Below are 12,500 nucleotides of genomic sequence, written 5' to 3'. Positions count from 1 at the left end.
GAAGGTTCACACACTCACTGATGCTCCAGAAGAAAAAAAACATGCATTAAGAGCCGGCAGGTGAAAACCTTTGAACAGAATGATGTTTGCATTTTTCTTATTTTGACTAAACATCATATTTTTTCATTTAGTACTGCCCTTCTGAAGCTACAGAAGATACTTAAGTAGACAAACTAAGTAAAATTTACCCTGATTTTCAAATTCCTCTCTTAATGCATGTTTTTCCTTCTGGAGCATCAGTGAGTGTTTGAACCTTCTGTAATAGTTGCATATGAGTCCCTCAGTTGTCCTCAGTGTGAAAAGATGGATCTCAAAATCATACAGTCATTGATGGAAAGGGTTCAAATGCACATAAATGCTGGAAAAACCAAAGAATTTGTGGGAGCTGAAGGATTTTTCTGAAGAACAGCAGACAGTTTAACTGTTCAGGACAAACATGTGACTCATGAACAACTATCACTAAACAAAAACACAGCTGTGGATCATTCTGGCATCAACACAGTATTAAGAATCAATGGGATGTAAACTTTTGACAAATTCAGCTATTATTTTCTCTTGTGGACGAATAAGAAATATATCATTCAGTTCAAAATAAAGACCTTTTTTCCATATTTCCGAGATATTGTGAGATATAAACATCTGAATCTTGAGATTTAAAAGTTCCAATTACAAAAAATCAAGCATTTTGATATTTTGCATGTTCAAAATTAATTATTTGCATAATGCAAAAATGAGAATTTTCACATTTTTCAAATTGCAATAATAAAGTAATAAAATTATTTTTTACTAAGAATAAAGTAACATTATAGCAATTATTATTTTAATGCAAAATACAACTTTCTTATTTTCAGTACTAAATAAACAACATGCATTTTGTACTGTATGATCTCTCTTATTTTGCTAAAATAATTAACATTTTGCAGATTCTGACCTTTTGAACTGTATAAACACTACAGCTATGAGTACCAAATGTCACAACACACACACACACACACACACACACACACACACACACACACACACACACACACACACACACACACACACACACACACACACACACACACACACACACACACACACACACACACACACACACACACACACACTCGATTAAAACAACGAAAGTCTTACAATTCTGGGATACGGCACTCGTCCGAAAGAGTAAATCTCCCACAGCAGAATGCCAAAACTCCACACGTCTGATTTAGTAGAAAACCTCTGTAAAAAACACAAGAACAAAATCTAGTAATGACATGAAACTAGTACCAGTGAGATTTTCTGAAGATTGCAAGCTTTTCACTCCAGGAGTGATGGGACAAAAGCTAATTATTCATATGCTTTAAATACAAAATCTGATCCATTAGATCCAGAACAGTACCTTCTCTCGCAGCGCCTCTGGCGAGGTCCATTTGACGGGTAGTTTAGCCGTGTCTTGAGTGGTGGAGGCTTCTCTGGTCAGTCCGAAGTCGCTGACTTTGGCGATGTTGTCGTCTGAGACCAGGACGTTACGAGCCGCCAGATCTCTGTGGACGAAGTTATTGGCCTCCAGATACTCCATGGCCTCACAGACGTTACTGCGACACAAACACAAACATCTTAAAGATCCTGACGGACAGACACACAGCTGACTGACTAAAATATGCATCAAAATGAGACGTTTACTCACAGAGAGAACTTTAGAAGACAGTCGCCTCCCAACACTGTCCGTCCTCGAGAGCGCAGGTAATCAACAAGACTGCCCTGTTCAACACAAACACATGATAACTACATAAATCAGATGACTTAAATTGCTTTTAATAAACAGGCAGGATTTGAGTATTTCCTTAACATTATTGGTTAAATGATCGATAAATGACCCCCATATATAAAAAATATTTTTAAAAATGCATAGTTTTAGTAAGGGAATTAAACAAATGCTGTAAAACCTTTAAAATGCACAATAATAATTATTTTTTAAGATTTAAAACTATTTTAAAATTCAGGTCATTTTGACTCAGGTGTGTATGGAGCACCATTAGTGTCAAAAATACTTTATGTAAAACTGTCTATGGAGTTATATTAGTGTCAAAACATTTGTGAAATATATTTTGAATTTCCCTTATATCTCACACACTGAATTTGATCAGTTCAAAAATTACAAATTAAGGTTTATACAAGTGAACTGAATTTATTATGTTCAAAAAAAAAAGTTTTGTTTTGTTAGAAAAAAAATGTATTTCATAAATTTGGACTGATTTTAAGCAATCAAAATTTTCGATTTCATTCATTCCAAAGGGGTTTATACCTGTAATTGTCATATTATATCTTTTTAATGAAATGTAAATGTAAATTTCATACAATAATATTGAGGCTAAATGAAATAAAAACATATTAATAACATAACATTCAAAACTTTAACATTTTTACACATTCACTAATTAATGAGAAGCAAGTTTGAAATGTATTCAGATTAGGGCTGCAACAATTCCTTCAATCTATTCCATTTTGCCCGTGTTGAGTAATCAGCAAAATACTGGAAGTGGCACATTTTCACATATTAAACTTATTTTAAAATCATAATAAAGCATAATGCTATTTAGAATTTACAAACGCCACGAATCAATTAAATAAATTTATGCAATGCAGTTTTAATATCTGCACATCAATTATTTACATGTGTGTAAGATAAGCAACATTTCATCAGATTTGCAAGGTAAATCATTTATAAACCTCTGCAAACACAGGAAAATACATCATTGTCTTTCTCAATATGCTAACTGTTCGTCACAATTTCAAAATAAGAGTTTAAACCCTCACTCTAAGTTTACGTTTTGATGTCCACATATTCAAGAAATACAGTGGCTGTAGCTTTTATATCAAAGATATAGCCAAATATTTAAAGATTAAGTGGACAACTGAATTAGCCAATTGTTCAATTGTTGTTTAGCCAATATTAAACAAGGATTAGATCACGGAGGAAAGTGTAAAAACAATCATCAGGTCGTTGGCGCCCTCTGCAGGCCTTTGTTATAATGCATAATGTACATTAGCTCTATTGTTTATAACGCATTATGTATTTTAACAGTTTTGTGATGATTTGAACTTGATTTGATACTTTATTTGAACTAATTATTATTTTAATAATTGTAGTATTTTAAGTCATTTTCTAAGTCTATTTTTATTACAACAAAAACAATTTATTCATAAAATATTATAATTATCCGATTACTCGATTAATTTTCAGAATAATCGACAGATTACACAATTACCAAAATAATTGTTAGTGACAGCCCTAATTCAGACATACTCCTGGACTTTTTTTATAAACACACCTGAAATACACACAGACTTTTATTTTGAAATGTGTTTGCTTTACTACTTCCAGCTGCACACACAAACAAAAAAAGAAGAAAAAAAGAGATCAAACATGCACTTTTAAAACCATCTACAATATATTATAATATAAAACCAATCCAGCAAGCATTGTCGTAATTCATCAACAGATCATAAGCAATCTATTGGCTTAAATGAGTTTACAACTCAACTTTTAACAGCAACACAGAGAGCGACACCACTGACCTTGGCCATGTATTCAGTCACGATAAACAAACTGCCTTGTTCCTCCACGATCACCCCTAATAACTGCACCAGGTTAGTGTGTCTCATCTGACTGCAATACACACACACACACACACACACACACACACACACACACACACACACACACACACACACACACACACGTTAACTCACTGAAAGCCAACCAGAATCCAGCAGACTTTAAAAACTCTGCATTTGTGCATGTTCCTGTGTCCCATATTGTGGCTCATATGTGACCCTGGACCACAAAACCAGTCATAAGGTTAAATTTTACAAAACTGAGATGTATACATCATATGAAAGGTCAATAAATAAGCTTTCTATTGATGTATGGTTTGTTAGGATAGGACAATATTTGGCCGAGATACATCTATTTGAAAATCTGGAATCTGAGGATGCAAAAAATCAAAATACTGAGAAAATCACCTTTAAAGTTCTCCAAATTAAGTTCTTAACAATGCATATTACTGATCAAAAATTACATTTTGATATATTTATAGTAGGAATTTTACAAAAAATCTTCATGGAACATGATCTTTACTTAATTTCCTAATGATTTTTGACATAAAAGAAAAATCAATAATTTTGACCCATACAATGTATTTTTGGCTATTGCTACAAATATACCCCAGCGACTTAAGACTGGTTTTGTGGTCCAGGGTCACATATAGCCTGATTTAGTGAGAATATTAAAAAAATTCTGCTGCTTGTAATGTAAATCAATATGATGTTTACAACTATTGTTGGGGGTAACGCATTACAGGTAACGCAAGTTACATAATAATATTACTTTTTCCAAGTAACTAGTGAAGTAATGCATTACTTTTTAATTGACAAGAAAATATCAGAGTTAATTTTTCAAATAAGTAACGCCAGTTACTTTCCCCCTCATTTATTGATTAAAAGCTCTCCTGTTCCCATGTTGAGAGAAATCAAGAGTAAGATGTTCCTTTAGTTCTAGAATAAATGTGAACATGCATTAATTCATCTCACTCACTAAAAAACAGATCCAGTGTTCTTCAAAATGAATAAAAACACTGAAATTCAAGGCAAACCTGCAATAATTAAATGTTCAATAATACAAATATCCTTTATGTATTTAATCCCATTTTATGAACCGATGTCTTTGCTGCCGACCTTCGATGATCCAATTCATCCATACTAATAAGCAAAAATGACTCAAGATAATCTAACATTTGTTTTCCTTTTTTTTTTATTGCTGAAGAGTTGACATTTGTTCTTCTGTGGTCTACTGTACAGACGTCAATTTACTTTTCTCTAAGCCTGAGGCTTTTGGTGTGAAAAAGCTTTTACATTTGACAAGAATAGAACTTTTTATATTAAAAACAAATAATCAAGCCCTGTCCGTATTTAAAAAGTAACGCATTACTTTTCATAAAAACTAAGTAACGTAATTAGTTACTTTTTAGGAAGTAACTGAATATTGTAACGTATTACTTTCCATAAAAAGTTACTAAGTAATGTAATTACTGACTTTTTTAGGGAGTAGCTCAATATTGTAATGCAATATTTTTAAAAGTAACTTTTCTTAACACTGGTTATAACAGTAGAGTATGTTGTTTGTACTCACGTCATGACTGAAGCTTCAGCGAGGAAGGCCTGAGCCGTGGCGTCGTGTTTGATGCACTTCACTGCAACATTCGTCCCTCTGTAATCTCCCACCATCACGTCTGAACACACACACACACACACACACACACACACACACACACACACACACACACACACACACACACACACACACACAGAGAGAGAGATTACAAACTATTCACCAAATGCAAACACAGCATCACACGGATCTTCACACACCTCCAAACTCTCCTTTGCCGATGATCTGTAGGAGTTTGAGATCTTTCATGTTCAGAGCCCATCCACCTGTCAAGACAAACACCAAGATGAAGCTGCTTTCACTTCTGCTTTATTTATTGAGTCCTGAACATCTGCTTAATGATGGATCTGAGCAGCTACAGATACAACATCAGCCTGAACCTCGCTTCACATAAAGCTCTTTACCAGAGGACCGCGACCTGTTGAGATTCATCTTGCACTTGTGTTTCCTTTCATTCTGTTTTTTTTATATATTGGAAATAAACTAAATAAAAACTCAAATTCAACTAGAACTAAAAATGAAATCATGCATTTTCAATAAACTAGATGAAGTTCATGAAGACAAACTCTAGGTTGGCCTGAGAAAGCCTCAATGTTTAAAGCAGTTGTAAAAGCTTGAGGTTTGAACTTTTAGAAAAGATGTTGATAATGTTTCTAACATGATTAGCCAGTTGCTAGCATGTTTTTAGCATGATTAGCATGTTGTGAATATGACAAACAATTTACCAGCATGTTTGCAACATGATTAGCAAATTACTAACGTGTTGCTAACATGTTTCTAACATAATTAGCATGTTACTAGCATGTTTGTAACATGATTAACAAGTTACTACCATGCTGTCAGCCTGATTAGCAAGTTACTAGCATGGTGCTAACATGTTTCTAGCATGACTAGCAAATTATTAACATATTGCTAACATGATTAACAAGTTACTAGCATGTTTCTAGCATTATTAACCAGTTACTAGCATGTTGCTAGCATGATTAACAAGTTAGCATGATAAATTAGTAACTTGATTAGGATGTTAACATGTTAACATGTTTGCTAACATGTTGTTAACATGATTAGCAGGTTACTAACATGTTGTTAACACGATTAACAAGTTATGAACATGTTTTAGCATGACTAGAAAGTTACTACCATGTTGTTATCATGATTCTAACATGTTTTGCATGTTAATAGCATGTTGTTAGCATAATTAGCAAGGTACTAATGTTAACATGTCTCCAACATTATTAACATGCTGCTAGCATTTAGTTAGCATGATTAGTATTATGCTAACATGTTGCTAACATGTTCCTAGCATGATTAACAAGTTACTAGCATGTTGCTAACATGATTAGCATGTGACTAGTATGATTATCATGCTAATAGCATGTTGCTAGCATGCTGCTAGCATTTTGTTAACATGATTAGCAAGTTAACTTGCATTTTGCTAACATGACTAGCATGTTAACAAAATGTTGCTAGCATGATTAGCAAGTTACTAGCATACTGCTAGCATGTGGTTAACATGATTAGCATGTTAATAGCATGTTGTTAGCATGATTATCAATTTTCTAACATGTTGCTAACATAATTAGCATGTTAATAGCATGTTGCTAGCATGGTTATCAAGTTATTAACATGTCGCTAACATGTTGTTAGCATGATTAGCAAGTTATTAGCATGTTGCTAGCATGATTATCAAGTTACTAGCATGTTGTTAGCATGATTAGCAAGTTAATAAAATGTTGCTATCATGATTAACACGTTACTAGCATACTGCTAGCATGTGGTTAACATGATTAGCATGTTAATAACATGTTAGCATGATTATCAATTTTCTAACATGTTGCTAACATAATTAGCATGTTAATAGCATGTTGCTAGCATGATTATCAAGTTATTAACATGTTGCTAGCATGTTGTTATCATGATTAGCAAGTTATTAGCATTTTGCTAGCATGATTATCAAGTTACTAGCATGTTGTTAACATGATTAGCAAGTTAATAAAATGTTGCTAACATGATTAGCAAGTTATTAGCATGTTGTTAGCATGATTAGCAAGTTAATAAAATGTTGCTAGCATGATTAGCAAGTTATTAGCATGTTGCTAGCATGTTGTTAGCATGATTAGCAAGTTAGTAAAATGTTGCTAGCATCATTAGCATGTTAATAACATGTTGCTAGCATGTTGTTAGCATGATTAGCAAGTTAATAAAATGTTGCTAACATGATTAGCAAGTTATTAGCCTGTTGCTAACATGTTGTTAGCATGATTAGCAAGGTAATAAAATGTTGCTAACATGATTAGCAAGTTATTAGCATGTTGCTAGCATGTTGTTAGCATGATTAGCAAGTTAATAAAATGTTGCTAACATGATTAGCAAGTTATTAGCATGTTGTTAGCATGATTAGCAAGTTAATAACATGTTGCTAGCAAGATTAGCAAGTTATTAGCATTAAATCTAAATAGTCAAATTTAAAATACTAATATAGCAGTATATAGTATTTTTTTTTCAGAAAACAAGACAATAATTTTTACTCGTCTAGAGAATCCTTCTTGATTTAAGAATTTGTAGATATCTAAGTTAAAAAAGCATTTTTGCGGTGTAACAGTGACTAAATAATACTAAAATGAAGCTGAAGGAGACACTCACTCCTGGAGAACTCGTCCTGCGCCGCCACTGTTCCCTCCATCAGCTTGGGTTTGATGAGTCGCGTGCAAAGACCGTCAGCATCTTTAGTGTAATGCTGCAAACACACACACACACACACACACACACACACACACACACACACACACACACAGTTATCGCTAGTCACGTTTCACACAGAAACAGTAATGAACTGAGCTCAGTGGTCAGAGCAGCAGTCAGAGCACTTCCTGTGAACATGTGAAAGAGGAAAGGCACAGAGACTGTGGGCCTAAAATAAGGAGGACGGAGGGGAAGAGTGAAGGACAGCAGCCCGAGGGAGCAGAGCATGCTGGGATAGAGGTCACACTCAGCTTAAGGCGCTCTCATGAGATGTTTCCGGTAAAAACAAAACATGTCTTGCAGAGTCCATGCAGAATTCGTTTTCATGCCACTGACCAAAAACATTCAGAAGCAGAAAAAAAAATGACAAAACACATCAAATCATAAATAAAATCAATGATCAACGAGCTCAATAAACACGGACTGGTTTTTGTTTTATTTTTTTAATATATTTTGTAACATTTTAATCTTCATGTCTGTTTAATTGTGTCATTTATTGAAAAGCTTATATATATATATACACACACACACACACACACACACACACACACAGTATTGGGGAACGTTACTTTTAAGAGTAATGCATTCCAATATTGAGTTACTCCCTAAAAAAGTAACTAATGACGTTACTTGGTTACTTTTTCTGGAAAGTAATGCGTTAGGTTACTTTTGCATTACTTTGTAAATCTGGGCAGGGCTTGCTTGTTTGTTTTTAATATAAAAAGTTGTATTTTTGTCAAATGTAAAAGCCTTTTCACAGCAAAAGCCTCAGGTTTAGAGAAAAGCAAACTGACGTCTGTACAGTAGACCGCAGAAGAACAAATGTCAACTCTTCAGCAATAAAAAAGGAAAACAAATGTTAGATTATCTTGAGTCATTTGTTCTTATTAGTATGGATGAATTGGATCATCGAAGGTAGGCAGCAAAGACATCGGTTAATAAAATGGGATTAAACACATAAAGGATATTTGTATTATTGAACATATTTAATTATTGCAGGTTTGTGTTGAATTTCAGTGTTTTTATTCATTTTGAAGATCACTGGATCAGTTTTTTAGTGAGTGAGATGAATTAATGCATGTTCACATTTATTCTAGAACTAAAGGAACATCTTACTCTTGATTTCTCTCAACATGGGGACAGGAGAGCTTTTAATCAATAAATGAGGGAAAAGTGACTGGTGTTACTAATTTGAAAAAGTAACTTAATTTAAATTATTATTTATAAATATATTTTTTATTTTTGGCTCTTTTTAAATTTAGATGCAAAACAAAAGGGTTTTCAAAAAGTCTTCGTGTGAACTATTTTTTTTTTTTTACTCTTCTGTTCACTGAAATGCGAAACGACAAGTTTCGAATGGGATGCATCTAAACTGCATCATTAATCATCACTGCTTGGGTTTGACAGAAACACAGGAGCCACTAGAGGGCAGAATCACATTCATGAGCAAACACACACACACACAGGTCTACTCTTGTTTACAGTGGTTTCACAAGATGTGTGTGTGACGTTGATTCATGAGCAGCTTGTTATGGCACGTCAGTGAGAGAAAATGAAACAAGAATGAGAAACAAGACGAGAGAATGAGAGGAATGCATCAAAACACACATCAGTCACACATACTCTCACTTGCATTCGTTCACTCACACACTCAAACTTAAATTCTCACAAACTCATACACACACATTTCACTTCACTTTCAGCGATATCGTACACTATTTGAACTGAACTGAGCTGGATGATGATATTACTGAATTCAGCGATGAACTGCCTTTAACTGAAAATTGATTGTTTACAATTCTGCATTATTGACACTGCTGTGCTTAGACACAACCTGTATTGTTAAAAGCGCTATATAAATAAAGGTGACTTGACACGCTCCTCTAGCACATACTCACACATACACCATGTATACACACTCACACTCCCACACACACACACACACACACACACACACACACACACACACACACTCACACTCACACTCCCACACACACACACACACACACACACACACACACACACACACACACACACACACACACACACACACACATGTTGGGTTTACATGTTTTATGGGGACATTCCACCATAGGCGTAATGGTTTTTATACTGTACAAACCGTACTTTCTATGGCCCTACACCTATCCTACACCTAAACCTAGCCCTCACAGGAGATTGTGCACACTTTTACTTCCTCAAAAAAACTCATTGTGCATGATTTATAAGCCTGTTTCCTCATGGGGACCTGAGAAATGTCCCCACAAGGTCAAAATCTACTGGTATTCCTATCCTTGTGGGGACATTTGGTCCCCATAACGTGATGAATACCAGGTACACACGAACACACACACACACACACACACACAGAGACACACACACACACACACACACACACACACACACACACACACACACACACACACACACACACACACACACACACACACACACACAGAGACACACACACACACACACACACACACACACACACACACACACACACACACACACACACACACACACACACACACACACAGAGACACACACACACACACACACACACACACACACACACACACACACACACACACACACACACACTTACTTGCATACACACAGGTACTGTCAAAAAAACTTGCATGCTCACACTCGCACACACATACACACACATGCATGCTTACAAGGCCTCAAACTCACATACATGCATGATAACACATACCAACTCACGCATGCACACAGGTACTCACAGACACACACAACATTCACACTCACGCTTGCAGACTAACGCACACACACACGCATACTCACTCATTCTCACACACACACATGTTGGGTTTACATGTTTTATGGGGACATTCCATAGGCGTAATGGTTTTCATACTGTACAAACCGTACTTTCTATGGCCCTACACCTATCCTACACCTAAACCTAGCCCTCACAGGAGATTGTGCACACTTTTACTTCCTCAAAAAAACTCATTGTGCATGATTTATAAGCCTGTTTCCTCATGGGGACCTAAGAAATGTCCCCACAAGGTCAAAATCTACTGGTATTCCTATCCTTGTGGGGACATTTGGTCCCCATAACGTGATGAATACCAGGTACACACACACACACACACACACACACACACACACACACACACACACACACACACACACACACACACACACAGAGACACACACACACACACACACACACACACACACACACACACACACACACACACACACACACACACACAGAGACACACACACACACACACACACACACACACACACACACACACACACACACTTACTTGCATACACACAGGTACTGTCAAAAAAACTTGCATGCTCACACTCGCACACACATACACACACATGCATGCTTACAAGGCCTCAAACTCACATACATGCATGATAACACATACCAACTCACGCATGCACACAGGTACTCACAGACACACACAACATTCACACTCACGCTTGCAGACTAACGCACACACACACACACACACACACACACACACACATACTCACTCATTCTCACACACACTCACTCTTACACTCACACACACACACACACACACACACACACACACACACACACACACACACACACACACACACACACACACACTCACTCACTCACTCACTCACCTCCACCAGCTGCATGAGGTTGTCGAAGTACTCCTCCTCGTCAATGGACAGTTTCCCGCCGTGATAGATGATGCGGTAATGCTCCACCTTGCCGTCGCAGCTCACACACAGCGTGTAGTCACCGGGGTAATTCGTGCTCTCGCGCACCAGGAACAGCCCCGTCTCTGGCGGATACAGCAGCCGCTCCGCCTGCTCACGCGTGATCTTACCATGAAACCATCTGACCAAAACACAAACAATGAGAAAACAGTCAGATTAGTTTATCTTTCTGACCTTTATGAGATCATACCGCATATACAGTATAGAGAGACTTCAGGTGAGTCTCTATCGAAGTTCAATTCAACTCAAGTTTATTTGTATAGCGCTTTTCACGATATAAATCATTCCAAAGCGGCTTTATAGAAAATTAAAGTTTATTTAAAGTTAGCTTTTCAAGTTAAGTATAGAATTAGTAACTATAGTTATATAATATGTTTTTTTCTCTGGACTAATGCTAACATTAATGCTGTTGGTTTTAAAGGTGCCATAAAATGCATTGAAACAATATTTTAAATTTTACAGGTCCATTTACAACCCTAGGATTTGTCCCTCGAATGAAATGCTCTGTTATTGCCTTATTTGGAAGGTTCCTGCATAATAATGAGGAGCTCTGCTCTGATTGGCTGTCTCACAGAGCGGCTCGCTCACACAGCTGTAAGGAAACTCATAGAGGAAATATATATTTAATTACGGCCGCTTCATTTATTTATCATTTATTATCTAGCCGCTTTTAATATGCGGTTTGTTGAATCTGCCGTTTTGATTTTTTTTCTCTCACTACTGTGATGCATGTGCTCTGTGTAACGTTATACTGCAGCGAACTAGTATAACGTAAGAAGGACTTACCACACAGGTTTTG

The 12,500-nt window shown here is 36.0% G+C and overlaps 1 protein-coding gene across 1 annotated transcript in view; it reads right to left on the bottom strand.

Moving 5' to 3' along the window:
- The window catches only part of LOC141345406 (tyrosine-protein kinase CSK-like), a 67,388-nt gene that overhangs the window by 2,335 nt on the left and 52,553 nt on the right, over nt 1–12,500 (bottom strand). The window contains exons 8-15 of the mRNA XM_073850257.1: nt 11,603–11,831; nt 7,856–7,949; nt 5,413–5,478; nt 5,174–5,273; nt 3,562–3,652; nt 1,670–1,743; nt 1,382–1,577; nt 1,135–1,221 (exon numbers count right to left, since the gene is read on the bottom strand). Coding sequence (XP_073706358.1) covers nt 1,135–1,221; nt 1,382–1,577; nt 1,670–1,743; nt 3,562–3,652; nt 5,174–5,273; nt 5,413–5,478; nt 7,856–7,949; nt 11,603–11,831 — 937 coding nt within the window. The remainder of the gene's footprint in view (nt 1–1,134; nt 1,222–1,381; nt 1,578–1,669; nt 1,744–3,561; nt 3,653–5,173; nt 5,274–5,412; nt 5,479–7,855; nt 7,950–11,602; nt 11,832–12,500) is intronic.

This window comes from Garra rufa, chromosome 11 (assembly GCF_049309525.1).
Source record: "Garra rufa chromosome 11, GarRuf1.0, whole genome shotgun sequence".
In the NCBI taxonomy this organism is placed as follows: domain Eukaryota; kingdom Metazoa; phylum Chordata; class Actinopteri; order Cypriniformes; family Cyprinidae; genus Garra; species Garra rufa.
This window is presented reverse-complemented; position numbering and strand designations above follow the sequence as displayed.